The sequence below is a fragment of the Sceloporus occidentalis genome, unplaced genomic scaffold, assembly GCF_023333645.1.
Source record: "Sceloporus occidentalis isolate IW3139 unplaced genomic scaffold, rSceOcc1.0.p SCAF_90, whole genome shotgun sequence".
NCBI classification, from domain to species: Eukaryota; Metazoa; Chordata; class Lepidosauria; order Squamata; family Phrynosomatidae; genus Sceloporus; species Sceloporus occidentalis.
Genome location: NW_028317070.1, coordinates 4,151,349 through 4,175,495, shown reverse-complemented (window position 1 = coordinate 4,175,495; position 24,147 = coordinate 4,151,349). Strand labels below are relative to the sequence as shown.

The window sequence follows — 24,147 nt, the reverse complement described above, 5'->3', positions numbered from 1 at the left end:
CTCTCTGCTGTTGCAGATTCCAGCCTAATTTCAGCTCCTTTCACTGTATATATATAGAAGGTAAGTGATTTGGATGCTGTGTGTGTTCCTGCTGTTTTCTTTTGGTCAGGTGCTGTTGCGTCTTTCATCATGTCGGCCCCTGATAATTCTGAGCCGCCCTCTGTTGAGGACAAGCCTAAGAAAGCTGTTATGAAGTCTAAACATGCCCAATGCTCTGGGTGTCACAAGGCTTTGCAGGATTCAAGGAAGAAACTGCTCCGCTTGCCTGAGGTCTGTAGCGGATTCTGAGCCGTCTGGGGGTAGGGAATTTTTGGTCTGGCTTAAAGAGGAGATGCAGTCTACCTTCTCTGCCTTCCGTCAGACGGTTCCTGTTCCTGTTCCTGCCTATCATCACCTTCCCGCGGTACAAGACCCTGCTCTTCTGGGGCGTCAGCCCTTGTTCTCAGACTCTGAGTTTGATTATCCTGAGGTAGAGGAAGGTTCCTCAGAGGAAGGAGAGATCCGGGAGGAAAGTTCTTTTTTATTCCCGGTGGAGGAAATTGAGACTTTAATTTCTGCTGTGAGGTCAGCTATGCATTTGGAGGAGGCCTCCACCCAGAAAAATGACTCTTTCTTTGGTGCCAGCTTGTCCAAACAGTCTGCCTCGTTTCCTGTTCATCCTGCGCTTTCTGACATTATCAAGCAGGAATGGAACCACCCGGAAAGGAGGGTTAACCTATCCAGATGGGTTAAACGCATGTTTCCCTTTGATGAGAACTTTGCTGATTTTTGTGCTACCCCGCTGGTGGATACTGCTGTTATGAAGGTCTCCAGGAAGACTACTCTGCCGCTTGAGGATGGCTCTCATTTTTCTGACCATATGGAAAAGAAAGCCGAAGCTGCAGTTAAGAAATCTTTCGAGGCTTCAGCTGCGACCTTTAAACCTGGAATTGCTTCTGCCTCAGTTTCCAGAGCTGTCAAAATTTGGCTCTGCCAGATCGAGGAGGATATTGCTGCCATAACCTCCAGGCAGACTATCCTCAAGAATGTTGCTGCCGTGAGATTGGCCGTGCATTTTCTCTGTGATGCCTCAATTGAAAACATCAGAATGACGGCCAGAGCTTCGGCGCTTTCGGTGGCAGCTAGAAGAGCCTTGTGGCTTAAGGCCTGGGCGGCGGATAATGCCTCTAAGAACAAGCTTCTTAATATCCCTTTTAAGGGCAAGACTTTATTTGGGGAAGAGCTGGAGTCCCTTTTGGAGAAGACCACAGGGGACAAGCATTGGATGCCTCAACGAAAGCCTCCTTCGAAAAGACGGCAGTCCTTTCGGCCTTTTTTCCCGGGACAATCTAGAGGCCATAGTTCTAGATTCAACCCCTCGTCTAGAGAACAAAACTTTCGAGGCAGATTCCCTCGTGGAAGGGGGAGATTTGACAGGATCGCCTTCCCCAAAGCGTTTCAAGACCCCAAGAACGCTGCATGACGCCTCCTCCATTCCAGTGGGAGGAAGGCTCCGTTTTTTCACCGACAATTGGTTCTCACTCACCCGAGATCCCTGGGTGAGAGCCATTGTATCGCACGGCTATCAACTTCAATTCCGGACCAGACCTTCAGACCGTTTTTTGATCTCCCACCTTCCTCCAGACCAGGCAAGGCGGTCAGTCCTGTTATCCACCATTCAGCAGTTGTCAGACCTCAGAGTCCTGGTTCCTGTCCCCTGGCCAGAACTGGGCCAAGGGGTTTATTCTCCGGTTTTTCTGGTCCCCAAGAGACCGGGTGGTCTTCGCTTAATCATAGACTTGCGTTTTTTGAACAGTCACCTCCAGTTCATCAGGTTCAGGATGGAAACCGTAAGATCCACCCTCCACACCTTATACCTCAACGACTTCATGGCTTCATTAGACCTAAAGGATGCATATTTCCATGTTCCCATCCATCCGTCCCATCAACGTTTCCTGAGAGTGGCGATTCCTCGGGGTTCAACTGTCCAGCATTTCCAGTTTCAAGCCCTTCCATTCGGATTGTCGGCGGCACCAAGAGTTTTCACAAAACTTTTGGCAGTCGTGGCGACCCATCTCCGTGTCCAGGGAATCTCAGTCATTCCTTATCTGGACGATTGGCTTATCCATGCCCGTTCGGCGCAGATTCTTCGAGTTCATCTTTCCACGGTGGTCAACACATTACAAGATCTCGGCTGGATTCTGAACTGGGACAAATCCTGCACCGTTCCCTCTCAACATCTAGTGTTCCTGGGTCTTCGTCTGGATTCCTGCTCCGGGAAAGCTTTCCTTCCGACTGCCAGAATAGAGGGGATTCGATTCCTAGTACGCAGGATTCGCTCTGCGCACCGCAGCTCCTTACGGTTATGTATGTCCCTGCTGGGCAAGATGGTCTCCGCAACTTATGCAGTGCCCTGGGCTCTGGCCCACATGAGAATACTTCAGGGATTTGTCCTCAACCATCTGGAAGACAACCCATTGGCTCTGGACAGGCGTGTCTGTCTTCCTCCGCAGGTCAGAGCTTCCCTCTCCTGGTGGCTCCAACGGAACGTCCTTGCCGCAGGGAGAAGATGGTCTCTTGTCTCTAAGGTACTTCTCACCACCGACGCCAGCGTCAAGGGATGGGGAGCTACGTATCAGGACCTGTTTGTGCAGGGTCTCTGGTCTCCAGCTACGAAACTTCTTCCCTCGAACTGTCTGGAGTTACTTGAGGTAGAAAAAGCTCTGCATCACTGGGAGCATCTGCTCGCCGGCAAGGACATTTTGCTTCGTTCCGACAATCAAGCAGTGGTAGCCTATATCAACAGACAAGGGGGCACAAGAAGTCCTCGGCTTCTTCATATATCAATCAGGATTTCCTTTTGGGCAGGGAGACCTCTGCCATAGTGAGACAGTCACCGAGTGACAAAGAGACTGCTGACAATGTGAGACAGTCGTCGAATGACATAGGGGCTGCTTCAGGGCCCAACAGGGGCATCAGTATCTCCAAGTCTTCCATCGCTAAGTGGATTGTTGCAACCATCAACTTGGCATATTCTGCAGCCGGCCAACCTGCTCCTGTGGGGATTCGTGCCCACTCTACTAGGGCAGTCTCCACTTCCTGGGCTGAAAGATGTTGTCTTTCGCCCGACCAGATCTGCAAGGCGGCTACTTGGCGGACTCTCCACGCTTTTGTGCAGCATTACCGTCTCGACCAGATGGCTCAGGAGGACTCTCTTTTCGGTCGGAAGGTCCTTGAGGCTGTTTTGTCTCCTTAGTTTGCCCACCCTTCTTCTTTGGTAAATCTATCCTAGTGTCACCTGGGATGGCAGGGAAACAGGAAGTTCTACTTACCGAGAGCTTCTTTTCCCTGTCAATCCCTGGTGACACGTTTTTGTTCCCTCCCTTCTTTTCAATACATTTTGTTGCATCAGATTGCTTTGCCTGTGTGGTCTTTGGTATTCACTGGTGTTAGTAGGAGGGGAGGGCCCTTTTAAAGTTTTGAGTCCTGCCCTATCAGGTACGGAGGAGGAGTCTATCCTAGTGTCACCAGGGATTGACAGGGAAAAGAAGCTCTCGGTAAGTAGAACTTCCTGTTTCTGCCCTACTTTCAATAAACTGACTTCTCATCTCCTGTTCATTATTGTGAGATCTTCCACCAAGTAGGGGTCTTTGTTTTTCCTTACCCACTGTAGCATTCACAGTTGGGTAAGAAGAAGTGAACCCCTTTTTCTGACCTCTAGAGAAGTCCATTGTTTGGCAGTATAGCTCTCCAATGAGACTTGTGCTGCAGGATTCTTAAGAAGGGATGACTGAAAGGGGAGGAAGTCTTACTCTGTTGGTCCCTGGTGGAATCAAAGATCAAGGCTGATGGCTGCTTCAGATAGCAACTTTGTGTGATATACAATATGGCATCCGAGTTGTTGAAAGCAGCAAGAAAGGGTGCCATATGATCACTGTACGTGTATGTTGTTTACCATAGTAACAGCAATGCTACCTATACCCAGTGCATTTATTTATATTGCAGACAGCACCAATATCTATAAACCTCCATTATACATTTACTGTGGCAGCAGATCTCCCATTCCTTCTAACGCCATCATTCTTCAAGAAGAACCAATAGGAGGAATTTTTTCAGGGGTGGTGTGTTATGAAAAGTGAATGGCCTGAGAGATCCTATATTTTTTTTCCTAGTTGAAGTAGTCATTAAGTTGGCCAATGCAGTCAGTGCTGCTCTAAAAGTGGAAGAGTATATAAAACCTAAGCAATGATGTCAGAAATACATGAATACCCCTAGAGAAAGACAAATATCGGTACCACTTGCCATACAATTTGAGGGAGAGAAATACTGTCTCCTGTCAGCGCTGCCTAATAATGTGCTACAAAAATAAATTTAATGGAATTTTGAAAGAGATTTTCTCAGCATAAGCAGGATTTCACTAGATAGCCATAAAGAGAAAGCTCAGTTTAGGTTTGGAGTGTAACTATCTCAAGTCTGCCTATCATGGTGACCTCCAGATAAAAATAAGTTTTGTGGTACTATGTGAAACAAAAAAAAAGTTATTTTCATTGCTATACAACTATACTGTATACAACACTGTATTTAAAACTCAAACACTGTTTTCCATGAGACTTACACTTTAAGATTGAATATGGGAAATGCATGCATGTGTTCTAAACATAAGACCACGCCAAGGCACAATAAAAGTTTGAGGTCTTACTGGCAAGTAGAAAATGAGTGAAGTAGTTGTAATGTTAGAATGAGTTCTGCGTATTGCCTACTAAAGACTTAAAACATATGCATAAAAACATAAAATGTTTTTTTATGTATGAGAGGTGGAAGACAATGCACATTTAGAATTATAACATACATCGATGAAATCAGTATTATAATGATACAAACTTTGTTAACCTAAGTTTAATTTTATCCCTAACATGCTAATTTCTCAACAAAGTGGTTAATATATAATGTTAAGTATGTGATATATATGTGAAAAGAAAAGTGCAACTAGTATCACTAACCAATTGAATTACCTTCACACTAGAGGGTACCGTGGAATTACATGGCCGGAGGTAGCACAGTCTTCTGTCCTTTCTCGGTTCGCATTTGCTGTTCTCATTGGTTACTCTAATAGAAATACCCATGCCACATGTCCTTGAACAAGGACTCCATTGTGTTGCCTGAACAAGGCATTTTCTTTTCCAAACAAGAGGTAAAACTTTGTAAACTGCAACATAGGCCAAAAGATCATAGATTACAAGAAAATGTACTCAGTGCTTCACACCTAGTACTTCACACATCAAAAGAAATCAGAGATTCTTTTAGCACATTTTCTGTTATGCCAGCAGTCTTCTAAAAGCAATACTAGGTATAAAACCACATTGTTTTGAGCTGTGCTCTTTTGCTTACTAATGCTGAACGTCATAATTCAGTATTCTTGCTTGTGTCTAGCTTTTCACTGATTCTACTTGTGGCAAAATACCTCTGCTAATAAGCTACCTTACAGTTTTTTAAGAGGATGAGTACCTGCATGAACTTGGGTTTTACCATACAGTTAGATCAGAAAGATAGTTATTGTTTTCCACTGGTGTAAAATAAATGCTAAGGATCTAGGGCTGTGTAGTCCTAACAGGATCTTTAAAAAAAAAATAAAAAATGATAATACACCATCCATGAAGTCACCTTGCAGGCCACTTTCATCTTTCTTAATCTATGTCTACCTGGTGTGAAAAAGAATGGTGTTCATATAATGTTCACTCTAGATCATATCCATCATATGAGAAGAGCCTCTTGCTAGCCATCAACTATAGTGGTCAAAATATTATGTTGTGGGCTTCTCTTTCCGATGGCAATAGAGTAGGTCGTCATGCCTTCCATCTACAGAAAATGAGTTATGCAATAGCAAAATGATCTAGAACATACAGATCTGTGAAAGAATAGCTGACAGCACGGTTATCCATGTTTCAAGGACTCACAGGAAACCCTTATTTGCTTGTTGAGTTGCAACAAATTACTGAATCCAGTAAAAATTTTGAGGGAAACAAATGAGGGTTGTTCTTGAAGGATACCTGGAAGGTAGACATTGGTTTACAGAAGTCAGAGCAGGAAGCAGGTTAGAAGCCCAGCATACATCTGCAATACATAAAGGCAGGTTATAATTTTAGTTCTTTCTCTTTAAGTAAAGTTTAAAAATGCAAGTGTGAAGCAGAAGCAATGGTTCGGAAAGAGATAAAATTAAATAAATCTAGAAACATTGCATCATACAATGATACAGTTTTGTGCTAAGAAGCTGGCAATATGATAAAGCATAGAAGTTAAGCTTGGCAAAACATTTCAGGATATAATGGTGATTTTTTTTATATCCTCTGTTGCAAAAACTAAACGGTCATTATATCCTACTGAGCTTAGGATGAGGCTAGGATTTCACAGTTCAGATAGTTGTTGTTACTGACACTAGAAAACTCCAAAGACTTGCCTGGGGTTTACATAACTTTTTCCCCAATACATAGGTCAAGAGCTGACATGGAGTTCTGTAAATTGTGAAACGTATTGAATGGACTCAGATAAAGTGTATGCACATAGAGGCAATGGCTATTAATTGGTAGTGGAGAGAAGAAGAGGCAGGGGTCCATAGAATGAAAAAGGCTGAGACTTGGGGAAAGCAGAAAACAAATGAGAATTGCAGAAAAGCAGAGAGAAAAAATCTAAACATTGGGCAACGAGTGGGGAAAATGAATAGGTTGAAGGGAGAGGGGGTGGTAAATGCATACCTCTATATAAGACTTGTTAAGTCTTTAGTTAACTAAACATAGCAGAATAAAATGTTTAAAAACAACACCTATCATTAAAAACAAGTCATGTAACACTAGGAACTATATATGTTTGTGATTGCTACAACCCTTTTTATTGAATTAAACAAATCTAAATATTTACCTATTATATGACCTCTAGGAAGTGGGCTGAAAAGTTGTAAACATAACCTCCCTAAGCTATACACCTAGGATGTCTCTACATGAGCCGTGAATGGCAGCTGATTGCTGCTTCAATTTTTCATTTTTGATCTCTGTGTCAGGGAGCTGTTGTAAAGCTCCACATGTTCCTTACTGGACTGTGCCCTCTTTATGTCCTGTCACACCCCTGTGCCCTCTTACTCATAGCTATCTGTGATCTAAGATAGTTTACCAAAATTATCAGACATCACAATTGTTTAGGGCATAGTTTCAAAACTAAAACACTGTTGAGGTGGTGTACACATCAGATTTACCGTATATTTCCCCATGTATAAGACGCACATTTTTTTGAAAAATGTGGGGTCTAAAAACTAGGTGTGTCTTATACAGTGGTTGTAGACTGCAGTTACTACTTCCCAGTCCCTCCCTGCAGTCACACTGCCAATCGGCCCCGCCCCTTTCTGATTAACAGTCCCTCCCTGCAGTCACACTGCCAATCGGCCCCGCCCCTTTCTGATTAACAGTCCCTCCCTGCAGTCACACTGATGATTGGCCCCGCCCCTTTCCTTATAGCATCCATATGGCTAAGCAACTCATCTATCAGTAAGTAAAAAAATAATATTTGGGCTGCTGAAAGTTAGGGAAGGTGGGGATTAATTTAGGGGCAGTTATGGTTCATGGGGAGTTTAGGGTTAATTTAGGGGCAGTTATGGTTGAAGGGGTCTTAAGGGTTAATTTAGGGGCAGTTATGGTTGATGGGTCTTTAGGGTTAATTTAGGGGCAGTTAATGGGTGGGAGTGATGAGGATGATAAGTATGAATTTTATGATAAATAAAACTTGAGTTCAATAACTATGTAATACATTTTTTTCAAATTTCAGACCCCAAAATTAAGGTGCGTCTTATACATGGGGAAGTACGGGTATTTAGTTCCAAGTCTGCATTTATTTTACTTATAACTCATTATTGAATAATGGGTCTATAGTTTGGTTAATTACCATTTGGTAATTAACATGCTAAGTTAGAACTGAAGTCAGAATTAAACTACGTTTGCAGATATTAAAAGAGTGAGATGATTTAAACATGCACAACACAGGCATATGGCTAATGACTAGATGGGCCAGATGGTTACCTGCTGTCAAACTTTTGTGCACTTTTGTTGCTTATGAAAAACATATCTTTTGTTAAATCATTCAGTGGAAAAGAAACACTAAAAAACTTAGACATACCTGGTACAGATTTGTAGTCTGGTGTCTGCTGAACTTTTTCTAATGCACAACTTGATTGTTCTGAATTTTTAGTCAGACCTGTCGACTCTCCACAGGATGTTTCCTCTTGCTTTTTCGTGAGCAGAGGGGTACATCCAATAATGTCACTTATACAAAGACATATGTAAAAGGGACTAGGTTGGAAAGTTTGGCCATTTTGGTAGAGTACGCCATTGAGAACACACCCAACAGCTAGTAAATCTGTAAATAAGTAAAAATTGGTGGTAATTTAGATGCATTAGTTGTTATAGAGCTATCTCGTAGAGGTGTCACATTTTCACACTTTGTTTCCCTTTGTAGTTAATTCAACTGACATATTACTAGAACAGCCTTTCTTCTTATAGTTAATTGCTAACACTAATACAAATGTATGGTGTTAACCTTAGTGTGTGTATGGTATTGTATGGAGTGTGTTAGCAGAGCCGGCCTTAAACGATCTGGCACCCTGTGTGGACTACTCCTCTGGGGCCCCCCCTACCCAAAAAAAGAGAGGAAAAAAATTTCTCTGCCTCTTCTCACTATCTACCCCCCCTTCCCCTTCTCACTATCAACCCCGCCCCATCTCACTATCTACCCCCCCTGCCCCTTCTCACTATCTACCCCCCTGCCCCTTCTCACTATCTACCCCCTTGCCCCTTCTCACTATCTACCCCCCTGCCCCTTCTCACTATCTACCCCCCCTGCCCCTTCTCACTATCTACCCCCCGCCCCTTCTCACTATCTACCCCCCCGCCCCTTCTCACTATCTACCCCCTCTCCCTATCCTTACTTACCTTGTTGCCGGAGTCCTGTGGTGGGAACGGGAGGTGTGCGTCTTCCCGCTCTGCCGCAGTGCACGCTTCACAGCTGAGCACCAGAATAATTCCGGCGCTCATCATGAAACGCCGGCACCGCGACGGAGTCACGGAGAGTGAGGGGCGCTGAGCGGTTGCCGAAAATTTCACGAGCAACTGCTCGGCGCCCCTGCCGGGGACTTAAATTAAAACACCGGTTTTTTGTTGTTGTTTTAACTTTATTTAACATCCCCCGTGTTAAAGTTAAAAAAAAACTTTATTTACCATGGAGGATGTTAAATAAAGTTAAGAAAAAAAACCCGATGTTTTAATTTAAGTCCTGGGCAGGCGCCCCTGTTGCCATGGCGCCCTGTGCGGTCGCAACACCCCTAAGGCCAGCCCTGTGTGTTAGTATCTGTTCTTAGAGTATTGCTCATAGTGTATGTCAATGTGTGGTATAAGAGTGTTGGGATGAGCTTAGGGTTAGTAGTGTGAGGGAGAGGAGGGAGATAGTGTGTGTATGTTATAGCAAATTTGCATGTTGGTATGTATATATGTGGTTTAGTTAGTGGGGGGGCTAGACACCTCTAACCCTATGCTCACCCCTTATAACAGGATCTTATGAGACAGAAAGTATTTGGTAACAAGCAATCGGTCAAGGAAAGCACTACAGAATGCTTATGCCACATAGGCCAGAAACATGTAATTAGATGCACATACTCAAATTCCCCTTGTGCGGAGTAGTATGCCTAAATTGTCCCTCTTTAGAAGGGACAATACCTCTTTGTGACTCAAACCTCATTGGTGCCCCACTTTTCTTGGAGCATACTGTAATTATGTTTGCTGCATATGAGCATATAACACTGTTAGAATCACAATTATATGTACAAAATAGCTGAAAAAAAATAACACATGTACGACAATATGAGCTTCTCCAAAACCAATCCAGTCCTGAATTTAAACAATGACAGGTTCTTTTTTTCCTGGCATATAGTGGCAGTACACATGGTGTTGCTCTTCCTTAGGGACAAGGATCTGAAATACAAAAAGGTTAAAACCCTCCCCCTTCCCTAACTCCTCCTCTTCCTTACCCATAAGACCACACCGGACCAAACACAGCCAGTTCTTCCTTGTCCCTTGTCAGGGACGGACATGTAGTTTGGTGGGGCACACGGGTTGTGTCCAGGGGGATCCCTCCTCCGATTGCTCCCCGGGTGGTGAGCAGAGTGAGGTAGGAACATCCGCATCGGCGGATGTTAGGGAACAGAATAAGAGTTCTCTCTTCAAGCCGGCAAGGGAAGGAGCAGTAGCACAGTGGTGGAACGCACACCTGGGAGGCGTTGCATTCCGCCGAAGATCTGATCGTGTTACAGAGCATGCGCGGATCCGATCTTCAGGGCACAAAATTTAAATTTAAGCTGTGCAGTCCAGTCTGACAGCAGTGGGGCTTGTCAGTACTGGATATGGTATGATTAATTTATCTTAATCTTAAAAAAAGCCTCTGCCCTGTACCATTTTTTCTAAAGATTAAGGCTCCTTTTAAATCCAAATATGTTTTGTGCACCCCCTTGCCGGACGGCTGAATAAAGGAGTTAGCAATCCTTGCCCAGCTTAATTGCTCAGGACATGCAGTTTTTGGGCGTTGGCTTCTAGACAACTTTGCACATAACCATTCAAGACTGCGTCTGTTTTTGATTTGGAACCCAAGTCTCATTCACGTTGGTTCCTGAATCTGTTGTCCTCGGGGGAGATTACCGGGGAGTTAGCCTATGGCCATAATCTCGGTAGCTAAACAGGCTTGGGCCTGGTTAATTTCCACCAGGGAATACCAGGTTTTAAAAATCTATTAATTCAGTCTCATCTTGTGAGGAGTCAGAGGATAAAACTTCCCTTCCTCCACAAGAGCTTTGGAAATTTTATAAGAACTCTCCAGACGATTACAAGAGGTAATCCGTGAGAAGCATTCAAAGGATTTTGCATGTTGCCTAAGAGGAGTATGTTCCAATCCTACGCATTCCAGTGCAAGTAGCATTATCTAGCGCTTCAGTGGCTAGATCTCTAGGCATCTGGTAACAGGTATTAGGCCTACGGCCATACCACCCTGTATGCACCTGATCTCGTCTGATCTCAGTAGCCAAGCAGGGTTGGGCTTGGATGGGAGTACTTCCTGTCGAGGGAACCGGATACAGAAGTATCTAGCCAATTTAGGAAATTGAGCTTTTTATAATTGTCGTATCTGCCAAAGAATCAGTGGCCAGGACAGCATCTATGTCGGCCTTGTTTGTTTTAACATTTGTAAGGCATAAGCTGTTTAGACAATTGGATCCTGAGGATCATTGCAGACGGAAATAATTTTAGGCAATAAATGCATTGTCACCAAGTATGGAACATAGTGCGGACGATTTGCCTTTAAATGGCTAACACAAGCCACATTCTTGTGAAACATTATCACTCACATCATCACTGGTATCGTTTTGTTTCTCAAGCCAGTTAGTGAATGTGAAAGAGTTGCCAGAGAAGCTGTCCAGTTCAGCTGTCTTAAACCTGCAGACATGGGATATCTAAAACTTTGTCTCATGTGCAACCCTTCTAAAAGAATGAATCCTAAATGTTCGGAATTTTCAGAATTTTTACTCCAGGCTGTTCCTGGTCACGAACCAGTTGGATACTTCAGTCCAGTTTTAATATGGTCTAGGCCTGTATTCTATACAAGCATTTTAGAATGAAATCTATCCTCACAGTCAGCCAACTACTGAACAAGGAGATTACATGGTGACCATGGACCTGAAGGATGCTCATGTGCATGTGCCTATTGCAGTTGAATCTAGTAAATTCCTCAGGCTCTCTATAAGGAATGGGCCAAGAATTCTCCATTTCCAGTTTGGGTCTCAACTTTCAGAGTATAAGGTATCAGGGTCATCCCATCCCTGGACGACTTACAGCTCTGGCCTTCGTTCTCATGAAGATGGCATTTTTTTCCCATTGGCAGAGCGCATCAAGCAAGAGTACGCTTCCCCAGGATAAGAAGACCAGATGGAACAGGACTTTTCAACTTTTTTTATTAGGCGCATAATTTTGTAGACAAAGACAGGACAAAAGGTTTCAGTAACATCCTAAGAACAAGAGCCTAGACTAATTCTGATGGAATTGGTGGTCGGCTGCAATGGTTCATACAGATATGTTTTGATCATAAAAAGTCCAACCTTAAGTATGCAGTTCTTGCAGCTGATAGTGGACTCCTCCTCCCTATGGCTCTTTATTCCATATCAAAGATCAGAAAAGTAAGAAGGGTTGTGTCAGCTTTGTAACAAAATCATACCTGGCCCTTTAGAAAAGCTATGAGCTTCTTGGGCATTCTGATGACTTGTATCCCTGCAGCAAGCTGCTCCAAGGCACTGTGGCAGGATGGCCCAGTTACAATCTAGAAACTCCCAACACCAACAGAATAAAAGCAAAATGTGGTTTATTGTAGCTTTCTTTGGGTCCACAGTATTGCGCCTCACAGTGTAAATAAACAAAACAAAGAAACAAATCCTACTCCATCTTGGAGACTACCTATACAAACTGGCCAGCTAATCCTGTCCCAGTCATAAAGTCTTAGGAACTCTGGCTTTACTGCCTCTCTCCCTGTGTTCAGACAACTAATGCCTCTAACGGCCACCCTTTAAATGTCTCAGTGCACATTAATTGGATCCACCGGCTGACTTCCAGCAATTAACCCCCCCATGCTAGGAATATAGAGCGCCCATCTTGCCACTGATATAGACAGACTCTATTACCTTGCCACAGCACATATAAGGCCACTTCAATGGGACATCCTTGGGCATTTGTCCCAGAAATAAGAAGATCTGGACATCGACTTCAGTGTCCAAGCCCAATTAAACTGGTGGAAGAGGACAGATCGTCTCAGCAAGGGTCTTTGCTTTCATCAACATCTGTGGATCACTCTGACCACAGATGCCTTAAACAGGCTGGGGAGCTCATTTTGGTTCAGGCAGGGCAAGCGGTCACTAACAATCTTACCCAGTCCTCAAATTATCAAGATCTTTAAGCGTTCAGTCCTTGGCTAAAAGGGAAGGCTGTAAGAATCCAATCCGACTACGTTACCACAATATCATATATCAACAGATAGGGCGGCACCCGGATTCCAAAACTTCAGGCCTTTTCGGAAGAAGTCATGGAATGGGCTCAACAAAACCACAAGATTTGTCAGCCACGCGTTTCAGGGGAAGGGACAATTGTATTGCGGGCTACATCAGCAGATCGGATTTATTCCCTAGACAAAAGAATCTTCTCCATCCTGGTTCTAGTTTGGTCTTCCAGGTTTCAACATTGTGGCAATCAGAGACAACAGCAATCTTCTGGGTTTTAGCCTCTCTGTATTCATGGGTCAACCCTCTGGTGTTGTACATTATGCCAGTGATATGGAGATTCAGGATGGCTTACTTTTTTCCTCCGTTCGCTATGATCCCACGTGTCCTCCTCAAGATTCGAAAGGACTAGGCCAGGGTCTTAACATCTATCCCATATTGGCCAATACAGACTTAGTTCTCAGAGTTATACAATATGGCCTCGAGTTTGGGAGCTGCCATTTTCGTCCCAGCTGGTGGAGAACAGAATTCCTTCAGATGGTCATTTTGATAGCCTAGCTTTGGCGAGGGTTATCCTTAGAGGTATTGGACTTTCCCATGAAAATGCTGAGGTCCTCCTTATTCGGAGGTTTCAGGTTTGGAGGAAATTCCTCTCCTGGTTATGCAGGGTTTTTTATTTCTACTTGTTCCATCCTCGTGGTTTTTTTTGCAAGACAGATTCTTAGCAGGTCTTAATGTGTCAACCTCAAAAGGGCTAGTATCGGCCCTTTTCTCTTTTCGGATTTGGCCTTGTATGTTCTGATCAGGCATTTCTTTAAGCTGCAACTATTCAGCAACCTCCAGTCAGTCTCATTTTTTTCCTTCCTGGGTTTTTGACCTTGATTTTACTAGCTCTCTATTCTGTACCCTTCGAACCGCTGGAAGAAGTCTTTGTCACTGAAGATGACATTGTTGGTGACTCTTACTTCAGCAGGGCAACTGGATACCTACTAGCTCTGTCTTCAGCTGCTATGGTCACCATTTTTCCATCAGGATCAGGTATTTCTAGAGGAGACAATGGCACATTGGGATGTCCAAAGAGCTCTAGACATTTCTACAGATCGCACCACTGCTTTCCGCTATACGGATCAATTGTTTGTCCTTTTTTTTTTTTTGGTAGATATTCAGATCATGCTAGCCATCTTGAGGTAGCTTACAGTGACCATTTGACTATCTCACTCAAGCAGCAGGCAAGTCATCTTGTCCCATATTTTGACTCGCTCCACACGAGCTATGTCTGGGTCTAGGTTTGGGAAGTCGACCTCATCTCCTGAAGATATATGTGTAAGGCAGCTACCCGGTGTTCCTTCGATACATTTGTCCAGCATTACTTACTAGACATCTTCTCCTCCTCTGTGGCATTTTTTCTGGCGCAGGATGCACCAGTTAGTGGCCTCTTAAGTATTCCCCTCCCATTTGGTTATCTTGCTATATCCCATGTGTACTGCCACTATATGCCAGGAAAAACAGGAATTTTTTCCTGGCATATATTTTTTCCTTTACTCGCCGTAAATTCTCTTTTTCCTTAATATAGTGGCAGTACATTCCCTCCCTCATGTTGTCTACCATTAACCCCTTCGTGACAAAGGCTGATTTTACTTTTTGTACCCTTCGTGACAATGGCCGTTTTAACATTTGTGTGCTGCTCGTGTTTAGCTGTAATTTTCTTCTTTCCCATACACATTAGATATTGTTTTTTTCAGGACAAGAAGAGCTTTCTTTAGATGACATTGTTTTGATTGTATCATATTATTTACTATTAAAAAAAGTATAAAATATGGTGAAAAATGTAGAAAAAAATGACTGTTTCTAACTTTTAGTTGAAAAATCTTTTACTCATCTATAAAAGGTAATAAAAAAACCTGCCAAATAGATTCTACTATTTGTCCTGAGTTTAGAAATACCCAATGTTTTTATGTTTTTTTGCTTTTTTCTGCACGTTATGGAGCAATAAGTACAGGTAGCGTTTTGCTATTTCAAAGCAATTTGAGCGGTCACAGTCCATCCCCAGGTAAGTGTTTGGTGTCGCTGGATGCCTCCTGATCGAGGCATTCCAGCGACACCATTTCAGTTTAAACGCTTTTAAAACGGGCGTCCGGGGAGGGGCCAGAGATGGCCCCTTTGTGCCGATAATGGCGTTGCTGAATGCCTCGAGGTCGAGGCATTACAGCAACGCCGTTTCGGTGCAGAAAGCGAAAATAGATCGCTTTCTGCACCCGTTTAAAGACGTGCCGGTCCTGGCACGTCATTTGTCGTTATCGACTTGAATTTCCGTGATGTGCCCGGACCGGCAATTGTCATCAAGGGGTTAAAGGTATTTTTCAAGCATGTTTGTATTCTTGGTACTTACTGGCTGTGTTTGGTCCGGTGTGGTCTTATGGGTAAGGAAGAGGAGGAGTTAGGGAAGGGGGAGGGTTTTAACTCTTTGTATTTCAGATCCTAAGGAAGAGCAACACCATGTGTACTGCCACTATATTAAGGAAAAAGAGAATTTCCGGTGAGTAAAATTCCTGTTTTTGCTCACTATAAGCATACTGAATCTGTGGCTTGTCACCCTTGGCAGATTTCCATGAATGTTCTTGTACTTATAAACACATTGAAAACAGTTGTACAGGTGGTCCTCTAGAGTGATCCATAAGGTCATCAAAGCCAAGGACACAAAGGAACAGATTCCAGGGCTCCCGGAGGCCACAGAAAAGACTGTTTGGACTAATTTGGCATCAAGCAGGATGACCATTTGATACAAGGACATGGCATGAATTGACATTTAAGCATGCTAAGGGGCTGTGCAGTTACAGATAATACCCGTAGTGCATTGTGGCAGAGGAGACATCACTATATTTGTTCTGGCACAGGGTTTGTTGAGATTCCTGGAAAACAAACACAAAAGAGCAGAACTCTCTTACTACTTGGTTTTATATGGACTTTTTCCAGGAACACACATAGAGAGCGCCATTAAAGAAGATCGGCACCTAATATATTTTTTAAGGATGCCTAACAAGTCACTGTCAGAGACTAATGCAGGTAGTTTGCTCCTTACTCTCCAGGTCCTCTCAGCCCTTGGACATTTTTCCCACTAGGTTCAATGGGAAGGTGTTTTTTTTTTTCCCAATCCACGATATCTGCTTAGTTTTTTTTTTTGTACACGAATGCTTCTGGGAGCTTGGTTTTGGGGCATATTTAGTTCGCCAGGGGTGTGCGGCTAAGTGGCTCGAGGAGTGGCGTTCTAGTTCTCTCATCAAGAACTTGGCATTCCTTGAGCTGTTGGAGGGCCTGACTCTCTGGGGATGGCAAATGCGCAATTGCAGAGCTGCCTCCTTATGGATAATGTGGCGGTCGTCCATTCAGATATCCTGTTGTCATTTTCTTTTGCTTTGGTGGTCCGCTTACTTCAGTGGTTTGTCCTATTGTGCATGGAATTGAATGTGTTGCTCAGGGCTAAACATGTCCCAGGTTGTTTAAATGTGATTATTGATTATCTCTCGCTTTCATTGGAAGCAGTTTCTGCAGTCAGCACCAGCAGCAAAGTTGTAGGGATTGCCTTGCCGTGAGGTGATGTAGTGGGTGTCAGAGTTTGGTAAGCATGCTTTTCATATCAGAGACACCATAGAGGCAGCAAAGCTGGGACTGGACGACAAGGTCATTAGGGGGATCAGACGGTAGCAGTCAACGTGTTTTTGGGGGTATATTAGACCCCAGAGGTTGTTACACTAATATGGGCAAGGGTGGGTTTTTATGGTACAAGTCAAGGGTAAGCGTTAAAGACAGCTCTGGCGGTTGTGCGACCACATCAACCACTTCAGTGCGCCACCGGCTCCAAGACTGGCCGGCTCACAGGGAAACCAGGAGATTTCCTGGTGGGCCAGTCCAGCCCTGGACATATCGGTACAGCCTGAAAAACTCTGGCAAGAAGCACATTAGGATGTACCAGTGCGTATTGAGTTTATTGCAGCGGCACTCTATTTGGGGTACAAAAACTCTTGGTACTGTAGAGTTTAAGTAGGTAGAGAGCTCAAGACTAATGCGGTTCCAACCCTTTCCTATGCTCATTGTTATGTAAAAAGGAGCAGGCATTCCAAAATGAGGGAAGCCAATGTAGCCATCTATAAGGAATCAAAAAGTGACACACCTTATGTCTATATCTACATGTATTTGCATAGAAATGTAAAAGTCCATTGGAAACTTACCTTTTTTTTCATTTGGAGCAGGATTGTTTTTAGATGTGTTCATATTGACAAAGGTGTATTTTATTATACTTGGTGTATATTAAAGGGTTTTATGACTTTCTCACCATAACATACATGCAGAAACCTATAACCCAACAAAAATGTATAATAATATAACACAACAAAAAGGACTATTAATTGCAAGGAAATCTCAGTAGGTTGAAAAGTTGTATCACTGGCTTAGCTGTACTGGGGTGAATACAGCCCTGTTTGGATTAGATAGAATTCCCCAAAATATAGGTAATTTGATATAGTGGCACGCTACGCAAAATGTGGACAAGTAGTGTGAATATTTACAGTTATTATAGGATATATAGTATTATGAAAGAAACTTACATTTACAAACTCCAACTTCATACTTGGGTGTATCAGCAGAATAGTCACAGTACAGGCCTCTGTGGTGGTCGCACACCTCAGCCTCGTTACAGCCTTCCCCTAACTGCTTCGCACATATTTTACAACACCCACAGCCGTCCATCACCAGGCTGACTCCTCGTGGGCATGTGTCCTCATGTGAGCATTTACACGGCCAATGACAAAATTCTCTGCGTTGCAGGACAATTGAGGTTGTTGCTTTCTTCCCATTCATTAGTACCGTGTTCACAGTTTCTTCAGCACTGCAGGGAAACTTAGATAATAGATTATTATATGAGCATATATGCAGCCTGCCATTTTAAGAAACACATATCGTTTACAAATATGTGTATATAGTGGGGGTATATGTAAGGCTTCACAACCAACCCAGACACATGCATTCTTCACCTTGTTGAAAAATGTGATATTTAGGTGAAACTCTCACCTCCACAGCTTTTAACATAATTTGATTAATGTATCAAGAAACTATAACTTTTCTAACAAATAAAAAATTAGCTATAAGCTAGATCCAAGTAACAGGAAGTTAACATAGCTGCCCTCATGATATAAACATAAGGATTTTTAATGTCTTTTAATGTGTAACTTATTATTATAAAAATGTTATTATTATTAGACAACAAGATAAGAAGGCACACCAATAATACTGTTGCTTAGTACATAACCCGGATTGCATTCTGTTATCAATTATAAAATAATTATTTAACTTGAGTAGTTATTAAAGTGGGATCCTATTTGGGTTTTTTTCCCACAAAAAGCATACATGTAGGCTTGATTTATCTTTGTTGAATAGGTTTTTAAAAATAAATAACCGTTTTTAAGTAATTTTTGTGACGTTAAATATATAATCTAAAATAATATTATTTTAATACAACTTTCAAAAGGATATGGAACACATTTTTGTATCCTGTGGTCTCTTCCGCTGTCCAGATGTCATACCAGTTTGTCATCGCTATCAATAACATCAAAACTAACAAGTTTAATACAACAGAGTTCACATACAACTCTTTTAAGGTTACAAATCTACATACAGAAATCATTTGCAGTCTCAGATGGCACAGAGCTTGCTGGGTTTAGGGGAAAGGAGGCATATCGTTTACGTAAGTGCTCTGTTATTTCAGGAAGCTGTCAGCATAGCAAGCTATAATGTTCTGTTTTGAAAGTTGTGCTTGTCTTACTGTCAGCTTAGGAGTAATTGAAAATGTATACCGGCAAGATGGAGGGGAGCTATTAGATACAAAATGTTAAAATCTATATAGAACAGTGGGAAAGTATTGTCCTCCTTCAAAGACATTTTCAGTTATTCTTTGCTTTCTTTCTTAAACAATTACAAGTAAGCCTGCTACAATAAAATGTACATAGATGAAAGAAAGATTACCTGTTGATAGCAGGTCATAAGGAGAGTGAAAAGAAGCCACCGCATGTTCTTCTAGACTCGAATATTAATGAGAGACAGAAACTCGGCTGAGCTGAATATGAGAAAATGCACAAAGGTCTCTTCTGTATTCAGCGCCTGCCTTACCTTCCCCTGTGCACACATACACCCTGTCATACACTCACACACATAGAGTAATCCCCCTTTTTAGTGGAAGTATGAATATTTATTAGAATTTAAACATACTTACTGGCAAAGTAAATGCTAAAACTCTAAGCTGTGTATGCTTAAAATCATACTAAGGACATATTTTATTAAGATCTTACAGTTTTTATATTTATAATGTTAAAACGTAACCTTGAAGTTTTAGGGGTTTTTTTCTTTTACATTCTAAAATTGATAAGGTGAAAGGAAAAAAAGAAATATTAGAGAGGTTAATAGAAATAGAGAAATCTAGAACCTACACATGGGCATAACTGGGTAGGTCTGCTTCTCTGGGTCTCCGGGTAACCCCGGAGAAACTCCAGGTCATGGGAGTGGTCTTGCAGCATGCCCCACTCCCCCCTAAGTTCCCCTACAACAGTAGCTTTTTCTTGAGAGTTGGGCTAGGCCCTTTTTAATTCCAACATGGCTGCTCCCCAGTCCACAAAGCAGGTTTCATAAACACCTGAATGGATGGGTTTGGTGTGGAAGAACTTGACTGGTCCGCACAGAGCCCTTAACTCAACCCTATTGAACATCTTTGGGATAAACTGGAACAGAGATTACAAGCCAGAACTTCTGGCTCGACATCAGTGGATGAATGGGCAAAAATGTCCACAGAAACACTCCAAAATCTTGTGGAAAGCCCTCCCTGTGGGCCCAAGAGTGGAAGCTGTTATAGCTGCAAAGGGGGGACCAACTACATATTAGTGTCATAAAAGTCCCTGCTAGTGTAATGTTCAAGTGTCCCAATACTTTTGTCCATATAGTGTAAGTTTAGGTAGCGATGGGAGACGTGTAAGTAGTCTATCCTGGAGTAATTATTATGTGGGTACAAAAAAAGCAATAGTCTTTTATGGCAGGATGTTGTAGCCTCCAGGCATGCACTAACCGTGCCTTTAGCAATAATGTTTTGTTTTCCCACAGTTTGGAGAAGGGGATATGGGCATACCTGGGAACAGTCTTGAGCTGGCGGTCCCGTGATGTCGGTGGCAGTTCCCCTGACGTCGGTGGGAGGTCCCGCTGACATCAGTGGGAGTTCCTCCAGTGTCAGTGGGCAGTCCTGCCGATGCCGGAGGCATTTCCGCTGATATCGGGGGCATTTCCGCTGATGTCAGGGGGAAACATTTAAAGGGAAAAATGGGCAGGGGAGCAGTGTGTGCTTTTATCTGTAATGTTGGCATACACTCTCTTACAGACATAAGATACAGTGCAACTATTGAAAAAAGCATCACCTCTCCCATTACTAAAATGTTGGCACTTACATTAATAGTGTATGTAATAGACCATCCATCCTTACCTGATCTATCTGTCATAGAGGTTACCACATTGCTTATAAAGAGTACAGGAGGTACATCAGGGCTTTCATCAAATAAATAACTGGTATTTGATGGAAACCAATTGTTATTGAAGATTTGTATTGTGTAAAATGTTGATATTAACGTTAAACGAATAACAGTTGGAATTATTTCCTAAAGCCAGGCCGAGAATGAGAGTTTGCAGAAGAGCTGTGGTTTTTACTCCCTAACTTTACTACGCAGTGTAAACAGCTATTTGTGACGTTTTTTTCTGAATGGCTGAGCTGGCCCTGCATAATGCATCAGTAACATCAATTTCAAAAAGTCTCACTGACTTAAGTGTGAGTTATATAGGACCAGCAAAGCTATTTTTAGAGTAGAAGCTCACTATGGTTAACCCTTTGTTATGTATTGTGAAGTCAGTTGGATGAAACTATATCTGTGAGCTTTGTCTTTAGTGAATACCAGAATTAATCTGGTATTAGCAGTGCTCAGCACTACTTCACCCCACAGTTTTGGTGGAATAAAATACCGTATTTGCTCGATTATAAGACAAGGTTTTTTTCAGAGCAAATGCTCTGAAAAATACCCCTCGTCTTATAATCGGGGTCGTCTTATAATCAGACCTCAAATAGGTCTGACTATGAGACGACTAAGATCCAGATCCCCCGCAGCTGCAGGGGACCTGGATCCTCCTGTCTCCCCCCCCCCCCGCCCCACTTACCGGTACTTCTGAGTCCCCGGTGTGTAGCTGGGGCTGCAGCAGGAAGGAGGTGTGGCTAGCAGCGGGGGTTGTCTGCGTCCATCGCGCAGACCTTCCCCGGCTGTCAGGGATCAGAGTTCCCCGCGCCGGTGCCGCAGACAACCCCCGCTGCTAGCCACACCTCCTTCCTGCTGCAGCGGAAGTTGTCTACGGCTGCAGCGTAAGTGCGTGGGATCCACACGCTGCCCCGGCTACATGACAGGAAAATCAGAAGCACCGGTAAGTTTGGGGGGGGGGGGTGTTAAATGGGGGCATAAGGCATTTCTGGAGTGCTCTGTGAAATGCCTTTTAACCCCCTTAATGCCACTCTGCCTCCAGAAATGCCTTTTTAACACTCTATACGCCACTCTGCCTCCTGAATGCCTTAAACCTCCATATATATGCCACTCTTCCCCATAATATGCCTTTTAACCCTCTAAATGCCAGAGTGGCATATAGGGGTATAAGGCATTTCTGGAGGCAGAGTGGCACATAAGGGGGCACAGTGGCATTTAGAGGGTTAAAAGGCATATCATGGGGCACAGTGGCATATAGGGGGTATAAGGCATTTCTGGGGCAGATGTGCATAACTGGCGGGCAGGTTGGAAAATAGAAGGAAATAAAACCAAAATATTTTTCTCAATCATAGCTTTTATTAAAAAAAAAAAGTTTAGATAAATTAACATTTACTGGTAAAACTTTTTTCCTATAGGGTCGTCTTATATTCAGGCTTTTTCTTTTTTTTTTTCCTAAATTAATATTCAGATTTGGAGGGTCGTCTTATAATCGAGCAAATACGGTAGTTGTGCTCTACAGTTCAATTATTATATTGGCCACCAGATGGCACTCAACAGCACACCTGGGACATAGTATACTTCATATTAATGTAAAATACATATAATGAACACATCTTGTATTCGACATATGGATTGTGAATGGAATTGTATGAGTGGATAGATAAAAAGCCAAAGCGTCATATGACAGAACAGAAAGCATCCCCTTGACAAATATATCAAGAAATATTTTTATTTATAATTCGAATATATTTCTCATATCTATAAAACATACCATTACATTTGAGACGCAGTTGAAATAAGTCCACCCACGAACACAAAATGCATTATTAAATGAATAGAAAAAGCAGTTATGTAAAAGAATCACCTCTTAAATGTATAATGTGCATATTCCGATCTGAGCATTCTTTATTACTGGGTAAAAGTCAGTATTAAACTGTAAATGGATACTTAATTAGTAAATGTGAAGTAGTTGAACTATTTCATTAATATGTTAAATATGTCTGCAATTAGAAAATAAATATTATCATACTAAGCATTTTTATTACAAAGTATCAAAGCTTTATATCTGTTCTGTGATCTTTGACTATAAGTCAAAGAATATATATTTTATATGTTTTTGTTTATTTTTATAAAACAGAATCCGTAGTGCTGGTACACAACGATAAATGTAACCACAGAAGAAGCTAAAGGTACCTTGACAACCCAATTAAAGGAGTGCATATTCAAATATTCTATGAATACCTCAATATTCATTCTTCAAAACACATTGGCAGAACAAATCTTAAGCTCAGAAAATAGATGGGGTGGATAGAAAGGGGCAAATGCATAGGGGAGCTTTCATATGCATTAAAGTATGTAAGCTTGTCAGCAGGGCTCTCCACACCCAATGTATGGGTTTGTCTTAGTCCGTCAATTCTAGTCATGTCATACCCCTTGAATATATGTATTGTAAGAAGCACAGTTTCCATCTAACATCTAGCAACCCCTACCCCTTTTGCACAGGTAGCCATGTCTTTAGTCATGGCCGCACCTCTTCCCAGCCTCCAATAAGGTGTAGTGTAGAGGTGCTCTAGAAGTTACAGGGAAGTTACAGGGTCTGTATGTGATAAATGGTCAGGAAAGTAACACAACATCTGTGATTTATCCCCTTTCCTTCTTTTAGCATAAGAAGAAGGCATCAAGAGTCACAGGTTCTGCAGGTATTGCTGCCAACTGCTTTTAAATGGCCTGTGTCTTTACAGCACAGATTATAGATAATTGTAATACATTAATGTAAGATGTGAAAGTTGTGTGGTTGACAGCTCCTTAAATGAATTATGATGTTATAGTCAAATATTTACCCATATAGTTTAGCACTAAATGCAGGAATGACATACAATGTGCTCTGCTGCCACCTGTTGGAAACAACTGGCAAATCTTTTTATTGAACGTTATGAATTGTCACAAAGATGAAGGTAATACTGAAATAATCTTTAGATTTCGTGGAAATAACTTGTACTTCACTAATCACAATAAAAGATACATATTGTATTTGTACCATAAAATGTGCAGCATGAGTTATTCAAACATAATAATAAATTGGTTTTAAAGCCATATGTCTTCTTAATAGTTCTGAAATAGCAATGAAGGTACAGTCTAGTAATGAACGGCTTTAGTTCTCTTGACTGTTATTGTACAATTACACGTTGAGATCCATATCCATCAAACCCCCCTTTTCTTCATGGATGTCCCTCTTTTCTAGGAGCTAAATGTTTGCAGGGTATGCGTGTATCACAGTGTTCTACAACTACAAAAAATCACAATAATATGTACAAAAACAGCAGAAATAAGAAATTGTATTGATAGATAGATAGATAGATAGATAGATAGATAGATAGATAGATAGATAGATAGATTAAACCTGCACTTGGTGCTTTGGTCTAATTTGTTCGTGTCTTGTCAATATTCCTATACCGACTTAAAATGCATAAAACAAAACAAGATACGATATGAAACCCGTATTTGTGTAATAACTAAAGGACTGATGCCCCTTACTCTTAGTCAGACTATGTTCTCAGT

The 24,147-nt window shown here is 42.2% G+C and overlaps 1 protein-coding gene across 1 annotated transcript in view; it reads right to left on the bottom strand.

Annotated features, from left to right (window-relative positions):
• LOC149284630 (cellular communication network factor 6-like) overlaps nucleotides 1-24,147 on the bottom strand; it is a 30,444-nt gene that overhangs the window by 1,330 nt on the left and 4,967 nt on the right. The window contains exons 3-6 of the mRNA XM_089496472.1: nucleotides 20,205-20,360; nucleotides 17,641-17,932; nucleotides 8,137-8,376; nucleotides 4,992-5,185 (exon numbers count right to left, since the gene is read on the bottom strand). Of these exons, the coding sequence (XP_089352598.1) occupies nucleotides 4,992-5,185; nucleotides 8,137-8,376; nucleotides 17,641-17,932; nucleotides 20,205-20,360 (882 nt within the window). The remainder of the gene's footprint in view (nucleotides 1-4,991; nucleotides 5,186-8,136; nucleotides 8,377-17,640; nucleotides 17,933-20,204; nucleotides 20,361-24,147) is intronic.